Raw genomic sequence first — 26,083 nt, 5'->3', positions numbered from 1 at the left:
CAGAGGTAGCATGGAAGCCCTCACAAGAGAATGGGGGGAAAATTGGTATAAATAAAAATCTAAGTAAAGGCCACTCCTAGCTTTGTAACTGTGGGAGATATAGAGTCAGAAAAAAAAAAGCTAGATTTGAAGTCCAAGGTCCTGGGTTCAAATCCCCCTTTAGCAGTGCTTTATCCACTAAGCTCTCCTTTCTCTTGTCAGTGTGAAGATAACATTAGCTGTTTATGGTCATAATAATAGCTGACATTTCTCATGGTGCCCTAGATTTAGAGCTAGAAGAACCCCAAAGATCATTCAGTCTAGTTCCTTCCATTCACAGAAGAAGAAACTGAGGCCCGGAGATATGACTTGCCCAAGGTCACATTGAGAAGAAGATCTGGGGTTCAAATCCAGTGGCACTGCACCTAAATCTGACACTTTCCAGGCTCTGATCATGGGTTGTCTGACCCCAAATCTCATGCTCTTTCATGTTCTTAAGAAGGAGCACACCACCTCTGTAGACCCTTAGAGTCCTAAAGCTGTCCCACTCTTCTATTAATGAGGAAAATATCTGACCAATTCATTCTCATTGAGTAGTTGGGACTTGATATCTCCCCACCCCCCATAAAGAAGTGGACTAAAAAGAGAAAAGTTCAATCCAAAGGAATAAATCTCTAATGTTGGAATCTTGGGCATCAGTCTATAGAGATGGATGACTCTCACAACACAATAAGAAAGAAACAAGTATTCCTCAGTCTTCCCTCAAGGCTGGTCTTGCCCAGGAGCCCACTTTCAATCCCTGCTGTCGAAAAACCAGGATCAGGGCAGCGTGAGCTCACCTTAGTTGCATTGCGATTTGCATAGTTGACGCAGGCATTGTGACTCTGGTTCAGCCACTGCAAAGAGATGAGAGTCATCAGGGAGCATGTCTGGGAAGCACCCCTTCCCACATGGCCATCAATAATGGGCTGAAAGGCCCTGCTTGGGTCTACCAAACAGCACTTTTTGTGGAAATAAAACAACTGGGGGGAAAGTGGGGGCCCATGGTTAAGGAATGGCTAGACCATTCCCTGCACATGTAATAGAATCTTGTTGCACTCTAAGAAACAACCAATATAAGGAAATTTTTTAAAAATGGGAAGACCTGTAGGAACTCAATGTAGAGGAAGGAAGAAAGGAAATAAGCATTTATTATATACCTACTCTATGCAGACGCTGCTAACTAAGACCCTTTACCAATTATTACACCATTTGATCCTCATAAGAACCTTGGGCGGTAGGTGACATTATCTAGTATTAACAGGTGAGGAAACTGAAGCAGGCAGAGGTTAAGTGACTTGTACAGGGTCACACAACTAGTAAGTATCTGAGGCTAGATTTGAACAAAAGTTCTCCTGACTCCAGTCCCAATGTTCCACCACACCACCTAGCTGAGCAAAGATTACCCAGCTACTAAGAGTTTGAAACTGGATTTGAACTCTGATCTTTGTGACTCAACAGCCGCCCAACTGAAACCATTTTTGCCAAAGCAATTCATTGACTCCGCTTTGCCATTTATATTCTTAGAAAATTGCCTGCAGGTAATAAAAGGTTAGCAACTTCCCCAAAGCTGTCCAGCAAATACCCATCTGAATCAGGACATGAGGCCAGCCTGCTCCCTGCCCTAGCACACTCATGAAATGATAGACCCATAGTCATATAGTGTCAGCTAGAATTTGAACCCAGGGCCTTTGCCTCCAGGACCAAGGTTTTTATCCTTGTTTGCCGGGTTCTTCTCACACTGTTTGCATGTCTTCTGATGGTGCTCTGAATTCTTGACATTTGTTGTTTCCTACAAAGCCATAATTGCCTGGCTCAACCATTCCTCAATAAATGAGCATTTGCTTTGTTTTCAGGTGTTTGGCTGCTACGAAAAAGGGATGCTTTGACTATTTTGGCCTGTTTGAGACCTTGCTTGCTTTCTTGGAATACAAGGACCAAGGAGGTGTTTGATAACTGTTGAACTCCTTGGGGGGGGGCAGGTGGGGCAGGAGTGGACACGCAAAATCAAGTGAGAGAGACCATAGGCCCTGAATGTTTTAAAAACAACACAGCTGGTCAAAGGGTGGGTACTTCTAAAAGACCAACTGGAAACTACTTACCCTCAGTTTCTTTAGGGGAGTGGACTCTGTACCCCACCACACACACACACACACACACACTCATTCTTGATTAGCTATAAGAGAGCTAAAGCCTACACTATCCAAAAGAAAGACTTAAAAATGATTATTCCACCTGGTTTTATAATGCATCTGTAACATGACTGGTAAAGAGAGGCAGCCCAGGTGGTGCTGAGGGGGTGGGGAGAGACAGCCTTACCTTCCTCATTAGTCACAGTTTGGGCTGAAATTCAAACAAGGCTGCTTTCCCTAAACCTGGATTGTCTTAGGAGGGTGAGGGAAAGACTATCTGGAATGAGGGATCTGTCACCCCAAATGCATATTCTTCTTCTTCTTGAGAGCCTAGGGGCCAGGGGAGCCTCAGGAGGGATTCAATCCAAAGCCCTGCTTTCAGATGGCAGCGCCTGGATGGGGTCAGGAAAACACTAGATGGTTCTCTTCACTTAATGGACACCCCCTCAATGTCCAATCTTCCCTCTCCTTACCCATGTTGAAGAATGTGTCTGTGTCTGTGAGGATGTATCTATGTGTGTGTTTATGTGTGGTATGTGCGTGTCTGTGAGTGTGGTGTGTGTGACTGGGGGGAAGGTTGTATAGTGAAGAGAGGGATGGGCCCTGAAGTCAGGAAGTCTCATCTTCCTGAGTTCACATCTGGCTTGAGACCCTTATGAGCCATGAGACCCTAGGCAAGTCACCTAATCTCTTCTGAGACTCTCAACTGCAGAGAGGGTGATCTGCATTGGTAGAGGGAGTTTCCTCACCTGGATTTGTGATCTGCATTGGTAGAGGGAGTTTCCTCACCTGGAAGATTTCCCTGAATTAATGAAATTAAAAGTCCAGTCATTATCTTTTATCTAGTTTTAAGCTATCTCCCCCAGCGGCCCATATTTGAGCTGAGGAAATAAGGTAAACAAATCTGTCTACCCAAGGGGCTATCTCACCAAAAGAAAGCAACCATAGAAGACGGGGACTAAAAAGGACCTCTTTGTCTAAGTGATGGGAGGGTGGGAGTGAGGAGGTAGAAGATACCTGGCAGAGCAAGTAGAGGATGGGATGATTTCGGGTTGGTATGTTTGTTGCTCAGGTCCCCAACAATGTGCAGGTAAAGAGCATGTAAAATTTAATCAAAGTTTGTTGAATGGTCTATTGATTTTTCTCTTTAATAGGGCTAGAGATATAGAGAGAGAGACTGTCAGACATAATGAGGAAGGATTCCCAGGCAGCAAATTCTTACATAAGTATTGGTTGAGGAGTCTTTGGGACCTTCCTCCTAGAGACTGAGGGCTTCTGGGAGAGACTTACCTGCCAGAAGATGGTGGAAGCCAGGGTCTGGTTGGGCAGGAGGAGGCCGACGACCTGTAAGAAAGAGAGAGATTAAAGACATCGATGGCTCCTGTCTTTGGGGGCCTGAACCCTAGCTTTGAGAGAAGGCTCTGAGAGCCCCTCCACTCCTGCCTTCTCCTGGGAATGGCTGTGTGCATAAATACAAAGAACCCAACATTTTAACATAAAAATGCAGTCGATATTGTTCCCTCTATCTCTGATGACTTTTTATGAGAAGGAAATAGGGTAAGGGATGTGAACATTATCTGTAGCAGTATGGCCCAAATCCTGGACAAGTCACTTTCACTCCATTTGTCCCAAATTCCTCAACTGTAAAATGTGGATAACAAAAGCAACCGTATGGTAGGATTGTTACCAAGATAGTATTGGTTTTAAGAAAAAAAAGAGCTTAGCAGTGCTCAGTCATGATAGGTATGAAATAAATTCTAATTCTCTCAATGTCAAGGTTGGTCTGACAATCTTGATGTTCGCCACGAGAGTCTGCCTAACGTTCTACATCCAAGAAGAAGAATGTAACTAATTGGTTTGTAAATTAACCTTACAGATATATTTGAAGAACTGATAATTACCAGTCCCGAATGGTGTTTCTACTGGTAATAATCCTGAACACTTCTGTGTGTTCTAATGAGAGAGGCCATTAACATAGCCTTCAGCGGAGGTCGCGACTAACTGGTTGATCTCGACATCAGCCGGTGTTTGTGCATGTAACAGATGCTTCCATACATATGACAACTTCACCTTTCACCTGTGTTTGGGTGCATTCACATAGACAAACTACATCCACATATGGAGAAAACTTGTACAGCCTCATCCACATATTGACTTATTTATTATTCTGATACATAAAATTGCTCTCTTGGCAAGAATTTTTGCACAAGGAACAAATGTAAATATCCAATACTGTGTAGTACAGAAAACTCTACACATTAGTAAACCATGTTTTAAACATTAAAAAAAATACTTAAAATGGCTTGTACACACACACACACACACACACACACACACACACACACTCACACATATTTCTTGGCCCATATCGGATTAAATATTGTAAGTTTAAAGCCACTTCACAACTTCTATTAGAAGCGATCCTGTAATAGGCAATGTTGTTTCTGAGACATTCTATGTGGGAGACCCTGGACAAGTCACTGAACCTCCAGGTGCCCTATGCAACTAGCTCTTTAAAATAAGTTGCAAAGAAGTAGTCAATCTGCTTCATCCTATCCAAGCCCTAAAATGATGAGATCCAAGGCTAATTTTTGAGTTCTAGTCCTACAAGTGCCATTACACAACTAATTTCAAGTCAGGCAGCAAACATTTATTAAGTACTCCTTATATGCCAGACACAATGCTAAGAGCTGGGAGACAGAAGAGGAACACAATCCTTGCCCTCAAAGAACTTCTTTTCTAATGGACAGACAGCATGCACATACAAGAGTCACGGGGTGTAAATGTAAAGTAATCAAAGGGATTGGAGCAAGAAAGACAGATTCAATCTCTCTGAGCTACAATTCTTTCCCTACAAAATTGTGGACTTAAATGGAGGGATCATCATTAAGGTCCTTTCCATGTCTTGAATTCTCTAAATGTGATATATGTAAAGGCAATTGATTCATAATTAAATCTTAGTTATTTTGTAGCTTATGATTTGGAAATCAGGACCTTTTTCTCTACCAGTCTAAACCAAGGTGGGAAATGGAGAGGGAATCAAAAGAAGGCGGGAAGGAGGAGGGGGGGAGGAGGAAGAGGAGAGAGAGAGAGGAAGGAGGAGGAGAAGGAGGAGAAGGAGGAGAAGGAGGAGGAGGAGGGAAAGGGGAAGGGGAAGGAGAAGAGGAAGAGGAGGAAGAGGAAGAAGAAGAAGAAGAGAGGGGTGGGGGAGGGAGAGGGAGTAGGCAAGAGGGAGAGGGAAGAGAGAGAAGCTGTGCCTCTGGTTATATTCCAAAGTTAAATAAAATAGAAATTCAGTTTTTGATTAACTGTGTTAGATATTATCAGAACCTCTGATCTCCTTTGCAGGGTGGGGGTAGGGAGGAGTAGGTAAGGAAAGGGAGACCCGCTTACAAACCTATGCTTTACTGCTCTCATGGCTGGCCCAAGACATTCATGACTTTGGGTGTTTCCACCTAGGTCAGATGTTTGTGCTGAAAGTTCTTTCTGCTTCAGCCACCCAAGGACAAATCCTTCATGGGGCCTCCCCCTTTCAGAATCAATGACTTCCATAAAGGTGGTCAACATCTGAAAAATAAGGGGGGTTCGGCTAGATGGCCTCTAAGGTCATTTCCTGATCTAGATCTTGGATGCCATGATATAATTTGGACCAGAGTAGTCAGAAGATGGGATGCTTAAAAAATGAGTAAGATTTGGGAAAGTGTGGGAGAAAGGCAGGCTGAAAAGTTTGGGTCTGGATTATGTACCCCCCCAAGAACTGTGGAATGGTGTGCTGAGCCTGGAGACAAAGGATTCCAATTGTGCCACTTCCTAGCTCTTCTGGGCCTCAGTTTCCTCATTTGTAAAAAAATAAGAATTGGACTAAATGGCCCTTGATCCTGTGAGCCTATAAAGTCAGCTAAGCACAGAGGGCAGAGACATCTGAATGTACCGGTTAGAGGAGGCACAGGAAGCCACAAAGATTGGGGGGGGGGGGGGAGGAGTCATCAGAGATCAATGCTGAGTCCCAACTAGAGAGTGAACAAGTCAGTCTTCTGAATTGTCCTCTGTTCTATCTAGCTGACCCCGGGCTAGATCATAGACTTGGACCATACTGGAACCCATGGAGCCCTTCTAGAGGACATCAGGAGGACACCTTACCCTTATTCCTATCCCAGACACTTTCCACTTGCTGGTGTGTGTGTGTGTGTGTGTGTGTGTGTGTGTGTGTGTGTGTGTGTGTGTGTTTATGTGTATATGTGTGTGTGTGGTGTATGTGGTGTGTGTGATCATGTCAGCTCTCCCATTGCTCTGGAAAAGTCATGACAATCAACTGCCCAGTGGCTCCACTCACAAGTTCCATTACTCCAAAGCTTCCTCTCCTACCCCACACTCTGACCTGCCCTCCCATATACCCAGCACCTCCTCCAGTTGGATATAAGCTCCTTGAGGACAGGGACGGCTTTACTTTTGTCTTTGTCTCCCTGGTATCCGACCCAAATAAAAAGCTTGTTGATGAGCAGGGTCCCTGCCCCAGAGAAGCTCCAAGTCTAGCTGGGGATAGCAAGGGCAGCCAGGCACTGGCAGCTTCATCCCCTATTAGGCAGAAACACAGAACCATCTGCACAGTCAGAGAAGCAAGAGAAGATATTTTATAACTTCCCTTTAAAGAGAAAAAAAAAGCCCAAATCTAAAATAAAGTGTTCCTTTCAGTTCTCAGATGTATATCTCTGGGTGCAATGCGCCCACGCTCCGCTTGCTGCCCTTTCCAGAGCGTGGCGGGGGGAGGGGGAAGGGAAGAGAGATGGGGGGGGGGGGCTCCATGGGGCTGCGGGGCCGCAAAGCTGGGCTCGTCCTGCCCCTGCTCGGGTGTCCGGAGTCGGAGGAGGCAAGTCCTGAATTCCAATTCTCCCTCAGACACTTACTGGCTGTGCGATCTACGCAAGCACCTAAATTCTCTCAGCCTCAGTCTTGGAATCTGCAGAATAAGTAGAAGAGCCTCTACCTGACAAGGCTGCTCTGGAGACGGCGCGAGAGGAAAGATGGCCATTCTGCACAATCCGGAAGCTCCGCAATTTGTGGGACGGAAACTTGTACCCAGGAGTCACCTGGATTCCGCACTGGTGCTGCCCTTCTGCCCCACCTGCTATCAAGGCCTGAGACCTTCACCTGGCAGCCTCCCTGGAGGGTCCTTCACCTGGCAGCCTCCCCTGGAAGTTCCGTCACCGGCCTGTCCTCCCCTGGAAGTTCCGTCACCGGCCTGTCCTCCCCTGGAGGGTCATTCACGTGAGCGGCCTCTCGGAGGCTTCACCTCTAGACTCATAGATTTCATATCTAAAACCTCTGTAGATTTCACCTCTAGACACTCCTGTAGATTTCACCTCTAGACCCTTGTAGATTTCACCTCTAGACCCTTGTAGATTTCACCTCTAGACCCTTGTAGATTTCACCTCTAGACACTCCTGTAGATTTCACCTCTAGACCCTCTTGTACATTTCACCTCTAGACACTCTTGTAGATTTCACCTCTAGACCCTCTTGTAGATTTCACCTCTAGACACTCTTGTAGATTTCACCTCTAGACCCTCTTGTAGATTTCACCTCTAGACCCTTGTAGATTTCACCTCTAGACCCTTGTAGATTTCACCTCTAGACCCTCTTGTACATTTCACCTCTAGACACTCCTGTAGATTTCACCTCTAGATCCTTGTAGATTTCACCTCTAGACCCTCTTGTAGATTTCACCTCTAGACCCTTGTAGATTTCACCTCTAGACCCTTGTAGATTTCACCTCTAGACCCTCTTGTAGATTTCACCTCTAGACCCTTGTAGATTTCACCTCTAGACCCTTGTAGATTTCACCTCTAGACCCTCTTGTAGATTTCACCTCTAGACCCTTGTAGATTTCACCTCTAGACCCTTGTAGATTTCACCTCTAGACTCTTGTAGATTTCACCTCTAGACCCTCTTGTAGATTTCACCTCTAGACCCTCTTGTAGATTTCACCTCTAGACCCTTGTAGATTTCACCTCTAGACAGACCCTCTTGTAGATTTCACCTCTAGACCCTCTTGTAGATTTCACCTCTAGACCCTTGTAGATTTCACCTCTAGACACTCCTGTAGATTTCGCATCTAGACCCTCTTGTACATTTCACCTCTAGACCCTTGTAGATTTCACCTCTAGACCCTCTTGTAGATTTCACCTCTAGACCCTTGTAGATTTCACCTCTAGAGCCTCTTGTAGATTTCACCTCTAGACCCTTGTAGATTTCACTTCTAGACCCTCTTGTAGATTTCAACTCTAGACCCTTGTAGATTTCACCTCTAGACTCTTGTAGATTTCACCTCTAGACCCTCTTGTAGATTTCACCTCTAGACCCTCTTGTAGATTTCACCTCTAGACCCTTGTAGATTTCACCTCTAGACCCTTGTAGATTTCACCTCTAGACCCTTGTAGATTTCACCTCTAGACCCTTGTAGATTTCACCTCTAGACCCTCTTGTAGATTTCACCTCTAGACCCTCTTGTAGATTTCACCTCTAGACCCTCTTGTAGATTTCACCTCTAGACCCTCTTGTACATTTCACCTCTAGACACTCTTGTAGATTTCACCTCTAGACCCTTGTAGATTTCACCTCTAGACTCTTGTAGATTTCACCTCTAGACACTCTTGCAGATTTCATCTCTAGACCCTCTTGTAGATTTCACCTCTAGACCCTCTTGTAGATTTCACCTCTAGACCCTTGTAGATTTCACCTCTAGACACTCTTGTAGATTTCACCTCTAGACCCTTGTAGATTTCACCTCTAGACCCTCTTGTAGATTTCACCTCTAGACCCTCTTGTAGATTTCACCTCTAGACCCTTGTAGATTTCACCTCTACACACTCTCTAGACCTCTTGTAATTTCACCTAGATTTCACCTCTAGACACACTCTAGCTGTAGATTTCACCTCTAGACCCTCTTGTAGATTTCACCTCTACACACTCCTGTAGATTTCACCTCTAGACCCTCACCCTCTTGTAGATTTCACCTCTAGACCCTTGTAGATTTCACCTCTAGACCTCTTGTAGATTTCACCTCTAGACCCTTGTAGATTTCACCTCTAGACCCTTGTAGATTTCACCTCTAGACCCTCTTGTAGATTTCACCTCTAGACCCTTGTAGATTTCACCTCTAGACACTCCTGTAGATTTCGCATCTAGACCCTCTTGTACATTTCACCTCTAGACACTCTTGTAGATTTCACCTCTAGACCCTCTTGTAGATTTCAGCTCTAGACCCTTGTAGATTTCACCTCTAGACCCTCTTGTAGATTTCAGCTCTAGACCCTTGTAGATTTCACCTCTAGACCCTTGTAGATTTCACCTCTAGACCCTTGTAGATTTCACCTCTATACACTCTTGTAGATTTCACCTCTACACACTCCTGTAGATTTCACCTCTAGACACTCTTGTAGATTTCACCTCTAGACACTCTTGTAGATTTCACCTCTACACACTCCTGTAGATTTCACCTCTAGACACTCTTGTAGATTTCACCTCTAGACCCTCTTGTAGATTTCACCTCTAGACCCTCTTGTAGATTTCACCTCTAGACCCTCTTGTAGATTTCACCTCTAGACCCTCTTGTAGATTTCACCTCTAGACCCTTGTAGATTTCACCTCTAGACCCTTGTAGATTTCACCTCTAGACTTTTGTAGATTTCACCTCTAGACCCTCTTGTAGATTTCACCTCTAGACCCTCTTGTAGATTTCACCTCTAGACCCTTGTAGATTTCACCTCTAGACTCTTGTAGATTTCACCTCTAGACCGTCTTGTAGATTTCACCTCTAGACCCTTGTAGATTTCACCTCTAGAATCTTGTAGATTTCACCTCTAGAGCCTCTTGTAGATTTCACCTCTAGACTCTTGTAGAATTCACCTCTAGACCCTCTTGTACATTTCACCTCTAGACCCTTGTAGATTTCACCTCTAGACCCTCTTGTAGATTTCACCTCTAGACCCTTGTAGATTTCACCTCTAGACTCTTGTAGATTTCACCTCTAGAGCCTCTTGTAGATTTCACCTCTAGACCCTTGTAGATTTCACTTCTAGACCCTCTTGTAGATTTCACCTCTAGACCCTCTTGTAGATTTCACCTCTAGACCCTTGTAGATTTCACCTCTAGACCCTTGTAGATTTCACCTCTAGAGCCTCTTGTAGATTTCACCTCTAGACCCTTGTAGATTTCACCTCTAGACCCTTGTAGATTTCACCTCTAGACCCTTGTAGATTTCACCTCTAGACCCTCTTGTAGATTTCACCTCTAGACCCTTGTAGATTTCACCTCTAGACACTCCTGTAGATTTCGCATCTAGACCCTCTTGTACATTTCACCTCTAGACCCTTGTAGATTTCACCTCTAGACCCTCTTGTAGATTTCACCTCTAGACCCTTGTAGATTTCACCTCTAGAGCCTCTTGTAGATTTCACCTCTAGACCCTTGTAGATTTCACTTCTAGACCCTCTTGTAGATTTCACCTCTAGACCCTTGTAGATTTCACCTCTAGACCCTCTTGTAGATTTCACCTCTAGACCCTTGTAGATTTCACCTCTAGACCCTTGTAGATTTCACCTCTAGACCCTTGTAGATTTCACCTCTAGACCCTCTTGTAGATTTCACCTCTAGACCCTTGTAGATTTCACCTCTAGAGCCTCTTGTAGATTTCACCTCTAGACCCTTGTAGATTTCACTTCTAGACCCTCTTGTAGACCCTCTTGTAGATTTCACCTCTAGACCCTTGTAGATTTCACCTCTAGACCCTTGTAGATTTCACCTCTAGAGCCTCTTGTAGATTTCACCTCTAGACCCTTGTAGATTTCACCTCTAGACCATTGTAGATTTCACCTCTAGACCCTCTTGTAGATTTCACCTCTAGACCCTTGTAGATTTCACCTCTAGACCCTCTTGTAGATTTCACCTCTAGACCCTTGTAGATTTCACCTCTAGACCCTCTTGTAGATTTCACCTCTAGACCCTTGTAGATTTCACCTCTAGACCCTCTTGTAGATTTCACCTCTAGACCCTTGTAGAATTCACCTCTAGACCCTTGTAGATTTCACCTCTAGACCCTCTTGTAGATTTCACCTCTAGACTCTTGTAGATTTCACCTCTAGACCCTTGTAGATTTCACCTCTAGACCCTCTTGTAGATTTCACCTCTAGACCCTTGTAGATTTCACCTCTAGACCCTTGTAGATTTCACCTCTAGACCCTCTTGTAGATTTCACCTCTAGACCCTTGTAGATTTCACCTCTAGACCCTCTTGTAGATTTCACCTCTAGACTCTTGTAGATTTCACCTCTAGACCCTCTTGTAGATTTCACCTCTAGAATCTTGTAGATTTCACCTCTAGAATCTTGTAGATTTCACCTCTACACCCTTGTAGATTTCACCTCTAGACCCTTGTAGATTTCACCTCTAGACCCTCTTGTAGATTTCACCTCTAGAATCTTGTAGATTTCACCTCTAGACCCTTGTAGATTTCACCTCTAGACCCTTTTAGATTTCACCTGTAGACCCTTGTAGATTTCACCTCTACACACTCTTGTAGATTTCAACTCTACACACTCTTGTAGATTTCACCTCTAGACCCTTGTAGATTTCACCTCTAGACCCTTTTAGATTTCACCTCTAGACCCTTGTAGATTTCACCTCTACACACTCTTGTAGATTTCACCTCTACACACTCTTGTAGATTTCACCTCTAGACCCTTGTAGATTTCACCTCTAGACAGACCCTCTTGTAGATTTCACCTCCAGACCCTTGTACATTTCACCTCTACACCCTTGTACATTTCACCTCTACACCCTTGTACATTTCACCTCTAGACCCTCTCCAGCATCTCTTCTAGGTTTCCTCCAGGCAGCATCTCCCTTGTCCCCTTTTATCTTGTGACGCTCCCCGACTCTTGAAGACTTCTGTCACCTCACGCCTGGACTGTGGCCACAGTTGCTGGGGATGGGGGGGCAGGGGGTCGGTCTGCCTCAGGCTTCTGTCTTCTTCCATCCATCCTCCCTCCAGCTGTCAGATTGATCTTCTGAAAGTGCAGATATGATCATGTCACCCGAATCACCACCAGCCCATTCAATAACCAGGTCTCTGATCTGTTCTTGACTTCTGATCACTTCTAGAACCCAATATAGAGGCCTGTTTGACATTCAAAACCCTTCACATCCCATCTCCCCCTCCCCCATCTCTTCCAGTCTTCTTATTACAGACACACACAGACACAGACACAGACACAGACACACACACACACACACCCTATACCCTGAAGTCTAGTGACACTGGTCTCTTTGCAGTTCCTCAAACAAGACACTCCATCTACAGACTCTAAACATGTTCTCTGACTGTTCCCTATTCCCTACCTGCTGGTTTCCTTCAGGTCTCAGCTTCTACAGGAGGAATCCTTGCCTGATCCCCTTTCATTCTAGAGCCATCTCTCTGTTGGATTATTTCCTATTTATCCTGTCAGTAGCTTGTTAGTCCATGTTGTTTATGTTTTCTCCTTTATTAAACTGTGAGCTCCCTGAGAGTAGGAACTGCCTTTTCCCTTTCTTTTCTATCCCTAGAGTTTAGCAATGCCTGGCCAGAGTAGGCGCTTCAAATGTTTATTGTACTTATTCACACTTCGGTTAAGTTTTCTAATCTACAAAATGGCAAAATAAATGGATAGATAGATGATAGACAGACAGATAGATAAAAAATGGATGGATAGATAAATAAATATAAAAACAAAAGATACTAATAAAACAAAATTAATAGCCAGGCCCCCATTTAATCTGTTCAACAGGTTCTTTCAATGTCCCAGCACATATCACATATTTCTACCTTCAAACTTATTAATCATCTCCTTCCACTCCATACAGGAATCGATTACAACCCACTAACGACTACCACCACCACCATCATTTTCTTCTAGAGACAGTCTGTGGCACAGTGGATGGAGCACTGTGTATAAGAAGACCTGAATTCAAATCCAGTCTTAGACACTTAGCAGCTGTGTGACCCTAGGCAAATCAATCTCTGTCTACCTCAGTTTATTTCATCCATAAAATAGGGATAACCATATAGGATAGTACCTATGTCTCAGGGTTGTTGTGAGGATCAAATGAGGTAATATTTTTAAAGTGATCTGCCATCCTCAGAGCACTATATAAATGTTATTACTAGTCTCCAGGCTTTTATTAAAGACCCATTTCTACAGTTCTACAGATGCAATTTCTAACTATGGAAATATGCCATCAAATCATAATCACTCTCCTTCATCTAACAATTCCCAGGTTACAGAATAATTGCCCTACAGTGTGAGGAAGTTTGCACAAGTATTATCTCCATTTCACAAATGAGAAAACAGGCTGAGAAAGATAAAGAAGCTGCATCCCAAACCCAGGACCTCTGACCCCTGATACAACTGTGTTCTATACCCAGTCCCACCATCTCCTTCTATTACTTTTTGAACCAAGACTCAAAAGTTTACATTGATTCTTAATTTCACTTTAGTGATTTCAATAAGGATAATAACAACTAGCATATAGTGCTTGTAAATCATTTCATATATATCCTCGGATTTGATCCTGTACTCCAACCTGAAAAAAGGTAATTTGAACAGATCTATTTTGTAAGTACGCCTTCGTGTTTTCACCCAAGGTCTGAGGTGAAAAATTAAAAATGAGAAGACAGTTGTTAGCTAATAGCAAACAACAAAATTTCATTTAAAAATTCAGAAGACAAAGAAGCCTGTCTAGAATTCTGAAGATAAAGTGATCCCAGAAAGCTCTGTGTCCAAAGGTACGGCTAGATAGTTTCCAGTCACAGACATGTTCTTAGCCTCAGTTTCCTCACCTGACAGATAGATTCAATTTGCCATACTCACTTCAAAGTTTTACTGTAAGACAAGCACTTACAACAGAATCAGCAATTATAATGGTTGGATGAGAATGAGAGTCACTTTGATATGAGGGAGCCATTAGGGGAGTCTTAACTGGAATTCTCTGAAGCATTATTCACAAAGTGTGTAAATTAATAAGAGCAGTAAAGTTTATGATTTTTTGAATATGAGGCTCCATCCAGATGGACCTTCTTCTAGATGGAAGAGTTTGGTCCTAGCCAGGCTGCCTTCTGGTGAACATCAATAGTCTCCCAGATAAGAAAGTGTCAGAGATAAGTTTTGAACCCAGATCCTCTGATTCTTTCTACTCTACCAAGATGCTACAAATCACAGTCAAATCACTTCGACTACCATTTTTAAGATTCTTACTGAATGTCCAAACATAAGCTAGACATGTAAAAGCCAGTCCAGTCTCCACTCCCAAGTTCTCTGTGTGGTCAGATGGGCATATGGACAATTAGACACATGGCTGAAGGTACTATGGTCTTATTTCCTCTTGGGTCCTATGATACTTTCAAACTTATCCCTAAATCAAAAAATCTATCTTTTTGAAATTATCAGTCTAGAGGGTGTTGCTTGGCTGTGAAATGCAGAAACATTGACCAAAGAACTGAAAATTTAAAACTCACGGAAAACAATGGAGATAGGAAAGGTATTGGTTATATCCTATGGTCACTAAGAAATTGTGGAAGAGCAATAGGCAAGATAGGCAGGTGCACATGGGCTGTGTTCTGCATCATGGGAGGGATTAACCTTCTCAAGGAGATCTGATCCATCAGAACCCAGACACCGGGCAAATTCAGAGCATGAGAAAGCCTACTTCCAGATGAAGCATGCTAATTACAGTTTTAGGAGAACAGCAAATGAAGTGAAGTGTTGAAAGCTTGAAGAAGGAGTATTTCAGGACAGGAAGTGAGAAAGAGAGAGGCAGTGACGCCCTGGGCTCTAGATTTGAATCCTTGCTCAGTTATTTCATACCTGTGTCATTAGGACAAGTCACTGAGCCTCTCTGTGTCTCAGTTTCCTCATGAGTAAATGAAAATGTTTGGCTAGATGATCTCTGAGGTCTCTTCCTACACTACAGACATGGTTATATGATCTTTGGGAAAGACCTTTAGTGACCTAACCCATAGAGAAGGATGAAAGTAGAAGATGAGAAAAGGGCAAGAGAAAGGGGGGAAAGAGAGGAAGAGAAGGAAAGGAAAAGAGTAGAAGAGATGGAGAGAGAGGAAGAAAGGAGGAGAGAGGAAGAAGGAAAAACTGGAGATGGGAAGAAGAGGGAGAAGGAAGGAGATAAAGAGATTGTATACAAAATAAAATGAGAACAGAGCAGGAACAACTGTGATTAAGCTAAAGCAGGTAGAAATTACAGCAGATACAGGGGAAGAACTCCAAGAGAAGGCTTCTCAGATGAGTGACCCAGGGAAGATGTGGAGTCAATAGTGCAATAGAGGCAGAGAGTTGTAGCAGAAAGATGACTACTAGATAGGGAGCAAGGTTCAGTTCTCATCTCTGAGATCACTTTACTGCACAGAACCTCAGTTTTCTCTGCTGTAAAATAGAGTGCCTACTTCACAGTGTTGGGAGGCTCATGTGACTTTAGACTAGCTATTACTTATCACAGACTCCTTTGGTTCTCACCCTAGCTCTGTGAGATACATGCTGTTGTTGGGGCATATATACTACACCTCCTTTTGATCTCAGAGGGCTGAGCCCAGGATCATGCAGCCACCAAGGGTCAGAAATGAGATGTGACCCTAGGTCTTCTTGGCTCTACCACAAAGAGGAGAAACAAAAAATATGGAGACCCAAAATAAACAGAACCCAAAGTTCTTGTCTCAGGGAGTCACTGTCCTGATAGGAAAAATCACAATCATTGTCCTCAGAAAGCTCCTAGCTAGCTAGCTACTCCAAAGCAGGATATAAGGTAAATGACCTAGGCTTTGGGAGAGCTGCTATTCCCACCCCAACCCAGGAGATGGCAGCCTAGAGTAGAAAGACCATTAATAGATTTAGAGCCAGACCACCTCAGCTAATTACCTGAGTAAGCTCAGGTAAGTTAATTTGCCAACCTAGGGTCTCATTTTTCTCATTTGTAAAATAAAAGGGTTGGACTTTATGATCATAGGCTATATTGAGATACAGAGTGTCTAGAATCTAAGAAGTGACTGACCTGCTCTGATCTCTGCTCTGACCAAACCATCTGATCCTTAGGTTCAGTTCTCAGGGTCACATTGAAAGATGCTCATTGACAAACTGGTTAAGATCCAGAGGAGGGAAGCAAAAAAAAAATGAGGGGACTGTCCATCCTGCTGCAGAAGGGTCTGGGATGTCTGGCCTGGAGAATGGAAGGCTTAAGGGTCATCTGTATTGACCTTCCAATATCTCAAGGATGGTCACATAGCAGAAGGGTTACCTTTGCTGTATTTGACCCCAAAGGAAAGAGCTAGGAACAATAGGGAGATGCTCAAGAGAAGCAGATTTAAACTAAATACCAGCAAAAGCTTCCTAAAATGAGAGCTGGCCAAGGGATGAATGGCAGGGAGTCCTCCCTCCCCAGAGGGATTCGAGAAAGGGCCAGAGAATTATTTATCAGGAATGTGCTAGGAAAAGATTCATGGTGAGGTACAGGATGGATAATTGGAGCTCATCCAACCCAATTGAGTCTAAATGGGCTCAAAAGTCCTTCCCAACTCTATAATCCTATGAAAAGGATATTAGTTCCCATACAAATGGACCCCCAGTCAGCCTCAGGTCATGTTCCTTATGATCCTTCATCCCACCTCATCTCCCTCTGCCAATCAGTAGCTAAGTCTTATCAATTCACATGGCCACCAACCAAGACTGGTTTCTCAGCATCACTCCCCTAACTATTGAAATCCCTTCCCAAGTAGCTCCCTGCTCCCAATCTCTCCCCTCTTCAATCTGCTCCTTCTTCAATGGCCACATCACTCCCCCTGCTCAAGAAGGTCTGGTGGCTCACCATCACCTCTTACTCCAAAGGACTGTTGGGCATCTTTACCTCCGGCCTCCAACTTGCCGGTTGAGACTCATTGTGTATCTCATGCCTCACACTAGGGTCTGCCCAAACGGGCTTATTTGTGTCCCTCATCCACCACATGAGTTTGCACAGGCTGTTCCCCAGACCTGGACCGTACTCTCTTCTCACTTCTGCCTGGAGAATCTTTCCCTCAAGGCGCTGCTGAAGCACCACCTCCTACATGTGGCCTACCCTAATCCTTCTGGTTGCGAGTTCCCACCCCCACTCCCACCCGAATTACCTGCTCTTTACTTGGTATATACTCATGTGCAAGTGCAGCTTCCTCTGATGGAATGGGAGACCCTCGGGGGCTGGTCCAGCTTCATTTTGGTTATTGTACTCCCAGGACCAAATGAGGCCTCTCGCCCAGGGTAAACACTTAATACATGCTTGGTGATTGGTTGACATCGAGGCAATGGAACCCCCAGAGTCAGAGGGACTGATCAGGGAAGCCATCCAGGAGGAGGGGACTTTGGAGCCAGACCGGCCCATCAGCCACCCAGCTGGCTGCCCAAATCAAGACTCCCAGACCATTGAGCTCACAGCCTTGGCCTAGCTGCTGTGCTTATGTATAAATTGGGATCACTTCACTACACACCCAAAGGGGAAAAAAAGTTTCCATCTTCAAATGTTAAGCTTAAAATAAGGTACTCCATGGGTGCCAGCTGATCTGTGAAATCTGCTGAGTAAACTGGCAGCGTCCTCCGGAGAAAACCAGCCTGTTTCTCCCTGGCTTTCAGGAGGGAGTGAGGAAGGGGGTGGGAAGGAGACAGAGGAGAGGGGCTCTGGGGCAAGGCTGGCCCATGGAGGGCCCATGGAGGGTGCATGGAGAACCCCAGGCAGACCAGGGGGGAAGAGAAGGGCTCAACTGAGGGGAGGACTGGAGGCGCACGGCCTCCTCTTCCAGAGGCCTGGCCTCCCCAGCCTCACACAGCCTCCCCGGAGAGCAGCTTTCTGTCACATCCATCTCCAGCCGCACATCTATTGCTCTGCAAGCATTTCTGGTGCCTTCTTCGTGGGTAAATATATCCCTCCTCCTCCTCCAGCAGAGCAGGGGCTTCCTGAGGACAGGAGCTGTGGCTCCCCCCTAAGACCAGGGGCTCCTGGAAGGTGTGAGCTGCCCCGCCTCCAGCAGACAAAAGCCTTCTCCATCAATTCCAAGAGTCAAAGCATCTGGATTTCTTCATCCTGGGCCTAGCAGAGGGAGCTGCTCACTTCTCACCTTTGACATTTATCTCCCCCTGCTCCAAACACATCACACATAGATACAGACACACACACACACACACACACACACAGAGAGAGAGAGAGAGAGAGAGAGAGAGAGAAGAGAGAAATACAGAGACAGAAAGATAAAGAAAAACAGAGACGGGGGGAGGAGAGACAAAGACAAAAAGAAAAAGAGACAGAGAGAGAGTCAGAGAAAGAGACAGAGAAACAGAGACACAGAGAAAGACAGAGAGAGACAAAGAGAGAGGAGAGGAAGAGAGACACACAGACAGAGACAGAGAAACAAAGAGTGACAGAGAAAAAGAGAGAGAGAAATAGAGAAAGAGAGATGGAGAGAGAGATAGAGAGCGAGGTCTGGCTCCTCCAAGAGCATCTCCTTCCTCTCCATATAGGTCCGGCTCATTCCCAGTTCCTCACCTCTTTTTAGACCCTTCCTTTCTCTGGCATAGCTTGAACCCTCCTCTTCACCTCTGCAAACCCTACCTGCCCCACAGGTCTAGCTGAAGGTCCCCTCCCCCGGATCTCTCCCCAGGCTGTGCTGCTGCTGCTTCCCTCTCCATTGGAGCCTTACTGTCTACCCATTCACCAACCCCAGAGCCCTGATGACACAATCCAATTCAACACATGTGTAATGAGCCCCTCCTGGTCAAGACTCAGGGCCCTAGGGCCTCCTGGGGGGGGGGGCAGGGCTGAGATTGTCTTTTGTTTTATTACTCCCCTAAGAGCACTTTATACACAGCAGATGTTCAGTTGAATCAATGGCTGGATGCTTGCTGAGCCAATTCACAAACTATTTACCTACTCTGTGACGGGTACTGGAAAGGAGAAGAGATGGGAATAAACATTCATTAAATATCTACTACCTGCCAGTCATCATCCTAAATAATTTATGGATATTGTCCCAGTTGGGTTTTCCCAGCAGTGATCCTGGAATATTTTGCCATTCCCCTTTCCAACTTGTTTTACAGATGGGGAAACTGAGGCAGAGAGTCACCTGCTCAGAGTCACACAGCTAGTGTTTTAGGGCAGATCTTCGAAGTCTTCCTGACTATCCACTGTGCCATCCAGTTGCCTGTACTCTATCTACTTCACCATATAGCTGGGGTTCCAAGGGAAAAACAAACTGTCAGGTCCTCAAGGAGCAGGGGTTGGGGAAGTGGAGGATTGCATGTTCACAAATATATGAACACAAAGTCATTGAAGAGAGAGAATTCACCACCAGGGAAGTGGGAAGCCTTCCAAGGAGTAAGATATAATCAAAAGCAAGGATTCTGGGAGGTAGAGAGGAGTTAGGAATGATCCCTAGTCTGAGGGATGGCTGTGGGTAAATGGATGGAGGTAGGAGAAGACAGTTAAATATGGGCATCAGCTGGCAGTTCAGTTTGGCTGGAATACAGGGCATGAGGAGGGGAGTTGTATGACCAGACTGAAGAGAGTCCTAACTGCTAATCTGAGGAAGTAACGTTTTCCCCACTCTGGCAATAGGGAGCCAGTGAAGGCTTCAGAGCAGGGGGTGGGTGACACAGTTCCACCATTACATATTCAAAGACTATACGTTTCTGAGGACAAGGTCCAAGTCTACTCCTTTTGTTTTCCCCTTTTGTCTAGGATATGTCTACTCCTATAAGTTCACAAACAATGTTGGCTGGATCAATAGGGGTTCTTCCGTAATAGCAGGCTTGCTAAGATACTTACAATGGGTGTTCCAAAGGGGATGTAACCTGTGGGAGAAAGGGAAAGATAAATAAGCAAGTCAATGCCTCATGCCCATTTTTGAGCATCCTCAGAGGAAGAACCTGGGCAGTGCTAATGAGCCCAAGAGCTCCTTTGAGAATCAGCCTGGATTCTTCATTTTGGGTCGAGATCTGCCCCCTGGAGCACAACAAGAAGGGTCAGGGGACATTGGGAGTCAGGACACCATCCAGTTCAAATAATTTTTTTTTCTGTCATATACTCCTTACTCCACTCTTCCATCATTCATGGAGAATATGCAGCCTTTTCTGAGTCACAGGAGGGAGCAGAACACCTTCCCTAATCTGTACTCCCCCTCCCCTTTGCAGTGGTCCTTCCCTCCCCAGTCAAGCCATTCTCTTTGCTAGGACCCTGTAGGTCTTGGGCCCACAGAATTCCCTCAGTCTGGATTCACCTTATGCCCTCTCCCTAGGCTGCTCTCCATCAAAGTCATTATTTCATCATAGATTCAGAGATGACAAGGACCTTAGAGAATCTGTCATTCAAACTCCTGATTTTTATAGATGGGGAGTCAGAATTAGTTGACATCATAACTTACAGATTTAGAATAGTTGGGTCCTTTGAATCCATGAGACTAACCTTTTGTTTGCCAGGTGAGGAACTGAAGGCCCAGGAATGGGTTAGCCCAAGTCACTTCAAGTGCCTAAGCTAAGGTCACAAGGGTATCAACTGGCAAGGAGTAGAACCCAGGTTTTCTGACTCCAATGCTGGTACAGGATGATGTAATGGATAGGGCCCTGGCTGGAAATAAGGAAGTTCAAATCCTCCTTTAGATATTTAAGAGTTGTGATCTTAAGCAAGCAATTTAAACCTCTTGGGCCCCAATGAAGGAGCTGGACTCAATGTCCTCAATGTCCTCAAAGGTTCCTTCTGAGATCATAAGAATGTATGGCATGGCCCAAGTGGTGACTAGAGAGTTGGTCCTCAAACCTATGTCTTCTAAGCCCTTTTTCAGCTAATGTTGTCCATCCTCTAAGGCCCGGTCAAGACCCAGGTGTTGGTGGAAGCCTGCCTTGTCCTTCCAGCCTCAATCTCCCCAATCAATCCAGCCATACTGGCTTCCTCCTGTTCCCTTGGTTCAAGGTCCCAGTTATGCAAATTTAATCCTACCACTAGGCTAGGCGATCCTCCCCTCTAACAAAATGAGTCCCTCCATGATACATAGGTCAACTTTTCCCTGATAATCCCAACCAAACCCATGTACCATAGCAACAACTCATTTATTCAGAAATGGATTCTTCTTCATGAATGAGCTTGTTAGACAAAAAGCCAGGAATTTTCCATTTTAGCCAATTGCTAAGATATTTTGTCTTTTTTTGTTATTAATACTTTGTCCTGTTAAAAAGAAGACTGTGAGTTGTCAGCTGGAGCCTTTCTAGGCTGCTTAACAAAATATTCTCTCTAAGGAGGATAAATAGCACTGACTGGGGCAGAGGACCAAGAAGAGATCATCGTTCATCTGGGGTTGGTACTTCCCACAGGAGGAGTTGGGCAAGCTGTAAAAGGAGGGCAAACCTCAAGAAGATATAAGAGGTGGGGGCCCTTGGGCATGGAATGCTACATGTATTCGATATTCAACTTTTACAGTGTATCTATGGGTTTTGTTGAACTTCAAAAAAAAAGTTTTCTTTGTTAAAAGTTATGGTTCTTTGGGAAGAGGGAAGGGGAGGGATACAGGCAAGGGAATGCTGGTAAATGTTTAACAACCAGCTATTATATATGCACACACACGCACCCAGAACACACTTTTAAATCTGCATTATTAACATTTTTCCTCTCATTTTCTTAAGTTTAAGCAATCAACAAAACAGTAATTTAAGGGGGCAGCTAGGTGGTGCAGTGGATAGAGCACAGGCCTTGGAGTCAGGAGTCCCTGGGTTCAAATCTGGCCTCAGACACTTAATAATTACCTAGCTATGTGGCCTTGGGCAAGCCACTTAACCACATTGCCTTGAAAAATCTAAAAAAAAAAAAAAAACCCAGTAATTTAAGGTCTGATTGGTGGCATTTTTGATTTCCAAGGTGTAAATGGTCACATTAAAAGTTTAATAGCTGCCTCTTATGGGTAGGTCTAAGCTAGCACCAATATATCCCTGGAAGGGGGTAGGGGGAATGTAGAAAAGACTGCAATAAAAATCTATTTAAAAAAAATAAATAAGGGCAAGAATAAGGATTGAGGGAGTTGCATTTTCCAAATGGTTGGTCAAGCCACGTCTGGTGGTGTGTGTAGACCTTCTGTTTATGGGCAGAGAGCTGTGCCTGCCTTCTGGACACATTGGTCTAACATGTCCTTGATGGGGGACTGTTCTCCTATGGGTGCTGACATAAAAAAGCCCAAAGAGGACAGAGTAGGAATGAGGTTAATACTGGTTCTTTTGAGGGATCTAGATTCAAATCCTGCCCTGACACATACCACCTTTGTCAATTCACCTCTTAGCTTCCTCATCTGCCCAAGAGGGATTGGTCTAGATGATTGAAGTGACCTTTCAGGCACCAGGGCCAGGAGTCTTTGGCTTCCCAGATGACCAGGCAACTTCCTAAGGTCTTCCTTACCTGACATCCTAAAAGGCATGAAGATCTTCTCATTGGTGTCCGGATGGAGGATGGCCTGTAAGACAGCATTGAGTAGGGGTGAGTTCCAGTGGGACTGGGGTTAGGGTGATGAGAGGGACACCTCAGTGGAAGAAGAGGGTGGGGAAAGAGAACAAATGCCCATGGGAGAGGGAGCCCTACTATCCTGAGCTAGTTCAGGCAACAGTGAACAACTTCAGGCCCTACAGAACTCACCCTTGGACCCTTCCCCACTACCCATGCTTAGAGCAGAGTTCTGGGCAGAGCTCTTTGAAAGCACAAGACTGATTGATTGCATGGGTTCTGAACCTAGTAGAAGTCACTAAAGGCAGTATCGGAGCTATCCTAACCCTATATCCATTCCCATCCTTTCTAATGGCGGCAAAGAGGAGGGAGGACATTCATAGTAAGCCTCATGGATGCTATTGGGAGGCTCTATTGAGCTTCTTCAGGAAATTTCCCATTGGAATCCAGTAATTTATGAGAATGGAGGAGGGAAAGGCTCCATGTAGAGAAGAAGAGACTGGCCCAGTAGAGATGGCCAAGAGTCATCAGGATGAGGGGAAAGAATTCTAAATCAAATTACCTGTTTGATTTTCTGAGCATTCCAAAGCTGAAAGAAAGAAGGAAAAGAAGACATTGGAGTTTTAACTCAATGAGGAAGTTACAATATATAGTAACAAGGTATTGGTATATGGACACAAGTGGCCGTAAGAGAACCTAAAGCTACATAGTGGAGCTGAGAACAAGATGGTGACTAGAGGTCTCCATCCAAATCCTCTCTTCTAAAGGAGGTCAAGCTCCTTTCCGACCCCCTGCCTTCCCTTGGAGACTATCTCCCATTTACCCAGCAGATTTTGTATGGACATAGTTGTTTTCATGTTGTCTCCCTCATCAGATGTGGTCATCAGAGGCTACGTTTTTTTTCCCTTACCTATATCCCCAATGTTTATTCTCCTTGCAATAGTAAGTACGGGAGTAAATGAATGAAACAGGATGACAAAAATTAGCTTTTTCTGATTATAAGTCCTGGTCACAACAATATTATAGACTCAAACAGCTAGAGGGGAGCTCAGCAGTCACTTGGTCTGCTTCATACCCAAGAATGGTTTCTTCAAGACAGGATTTTCCAATCTCTACTTGGAAAACCTCTAACTGGGGAGAAAATACCAGCTCCTAAGGTCACATATTCCATTTTTGGATAATTCTGATTGTTAGATTTTTCTTTATATCAAACCCAACCTTGCTTCTCTAACAACTTCCAGTCCCAAAACACCTGCATTCAAATTCCATTTCCATAATTTATCATCTGTCACTTTGGTCAAGTTACTTGACCTGTCTGGATCTCAGTTTCTTCATCTGTAAAATGACAAATTAGACTAGATGACTTCTGAAATTCCATCAAAGTCTAAATCTTGGTGAGAAAATTTCAAAATTAAGTTCTTCTCTCTCTGTATTTTTTTGTCCAGGGTCACATAACTAGTGTTAGAGACTAGATTTGAACTCAGGTCCTCTCAACTGCTAGGTCAGTGTACTCTCCACTGTCCACCTAGTGGCCCTAAATTCTCTTTCAATATCACGATCAACAAAACCCAGGCCTCTTTGCATTTCAGGTGGAGTTCTCAGTAAGGTCAAAGAAAGAAGACCTAGCCCAGGTCAGGTCGGGCCAGATCAGAGCAGGCCAGGGGGCGCATGGAGGAACGGGCAATGAGTCAGTCCTCCAACTCTCACTGATTAAATACTTACTGTGGGCCAGATGCCAAGCTAGCACTGGGGAGACAAAGAGGAGCAAAGACAGTCTTTGGCCTCTAGGTGCTCACAACCTAATGGCAGATACCAGACGCCAACAACTATCTATGTACAAACAAGAAGATCTAGACAGGATAAACTGGGGGGATGGGGGGCGTGGGGCGGGCTGCCCAAGTTCTTTACTGCTCCCACTGACCCCTCACGGTGACCAGAATTCAGTCATAGAATGTTAGCACTGCCAGAGACTTGAGACTATTGAGTTCAATACACCATTTTATAGAAGAGGAAACTGAGGTTCGGAGAGGTAAAGACTTAACTATGATCACCAGAAAGTCACTGCAGAGCATGAGTCAAGATAAGCCAAGTCCAACTAACTAGGAGTAGAAGTGATCTCTCTGGTCTCTCTGGTGCATGGATCCTCTTGAGAAAACCCAAACAGTGGTCATCCAGTTTCCAAGTGAATATCTCCAGGGATGGTGAAATTCACTTCCACCTCCCCCAATGCTGAACACTTCCCCTCTGAGACAAGCAAAATGAGCCAACTCGCTCTTCTGAAATGGGCATTCATTGACTTGATGGTGAAAGACGAGCAATGTCCTTAGTGAGCTCATTAGCCGGTTGAGGAGCTGAGTTTCACACAAATAAATCAGTGAACAGTCATTCTAAGACTACAGGAGTTAGGTGGTGGATTCTGGAGAGCTTGTAATAAAACCTAGGGGGATTTATTGCAGGAAAGGGGAAGATCATGGGAAATGTTATTAAAAAAGGCTTCCTGGAGGAGATGACTGGAGCTGAGCTGTGGAGATTGTATGAGATTTGGAAGACAGTGAGCAAAGGTCAGATGATCTTAAGTAGAGATGGGATTCAAACAAATTAACAACCAGTTCACCAGACTCAACATAAAATTAGGTTATCGGTTCTGCCGAACCAGCTGAATCCCACCACTATTCCTAAGACTTGGACACGGAAGTGATCTTAGAGATCTTCTTGGCCAGAGTCCATTAGCTTTTTGGTGACACAGACGCCTTTGGCACGTTGGGAAAACTAATGAACACCTATGGACACCTTCTCTGAGGAATTCATTTTTTAAATTTAATTTTAAAATTAAATCAAATTAAGTTTTTAAAGGAAATGCTCATTTTATTAAATTAGTAAAAATAATGATGTATTTTCTCTCTCCAAATTTATAAAGTCCCTGAACTTTAGCCACGGATCCACAATGTTAAGAAGGTCTGATGTAGTCCAAACCCTTCATTTAGAAAGAAAATTAAATTATTTGAGCAATAGGACAAACACAAACAAAAAGAATAGTCATGGAAACTGGGATTTCTGTCATATACTTTAAATAATCCTAGTGCTAGGGGTGGCTAGGTGGCGCAGTAGATAAAGCATGCCCTGGAGTCAGGAGTACCTGGGTTCAAATCTGGCCTCAGATACTTAATAATGACCTAGCTGTGTGGCCTTGGGCAAGCCACTTAACCCCATTGGCCTTGCAAAAACCTAAAAAAAATAATAATAATCCTAGTGCTAGCCAACCTTTATATTGACTTGAATTTGCAAGGGGCTTTAAAAACATTTTTACTGGAGTCAAAGCAGCTGCTGGAAACAGGAAGATATGAGTTTGAATCCTGCTTCTAATATTATCTAGCTATGGGATCTTGGGAAGGTGCCTGAT

The 26,083-nt window shown here is 44.4% G+C and overlaps 1 protein-coding gene across 6 annotated transcripts in view; it reads right to left on the bottom strand.

Annotated features, from left to right (window-relative positions):
• The window catches only part of SFXN5 (sideroflexin 5), a 202,274-nt gene that overhangs the window by 103,511 nt on the left and 72,680 nt on the right, over positions 1 to 26,083 (bottom strand). For all 6 annotated transcript variants that reach the window (XR_012470449.1, XM_074195629.1, XM_074195647.1 and 3 more), the window contains 5 exons: positions 23,246 to 23,272; positions 22,642 to 22,696; positions 20,032 to 20,057; positions 3,441 to 3,494; positions 819 to 875 (listed from right to left, as the gene is read on the bottom strand). Coding sequence is in view for 5 of the 6 variants with exons in the window: in XM_074195629.1 (XP_074051730.1) it covers positions 819 to 875; positions 3,441 to 3,494; positions 20,032 to 20,057; positions 22,642 to 22,696; positions 23,246 to 23,272 (219 nt within the window). In the remaining variant the exon portion in view is untranslated. The remainder of the gene's footprint in view (positions 1 to 818; positions 876 to 3,440; positions 3,495 to 20,031; positions 20,058 to 22,641; positions 22,697 to 23,245; positions 23,273 to 26,083) is intronic.

The sequence above is a fragment of the Macrotis lagotis genome, chromosome 1 (assembly GCF_037893015.1).
Source record: "Macrotis lagotis isolate mMagLag1 chromosome 1, bilby.v1.9.chrom.fasta, whole genome shotgun sequence".
NCBI classification, from domain to species: Eukaryota; Metazoa; Chordata; class Mammalia; order Peramelemorphia; family Peramelidae; genus Macrotis; species Macrotis lagotis.
Note: the sequence above shows the minus strand (reverse complement) of the source record. Positions and strands in the feature narration are given on the sequence as shown.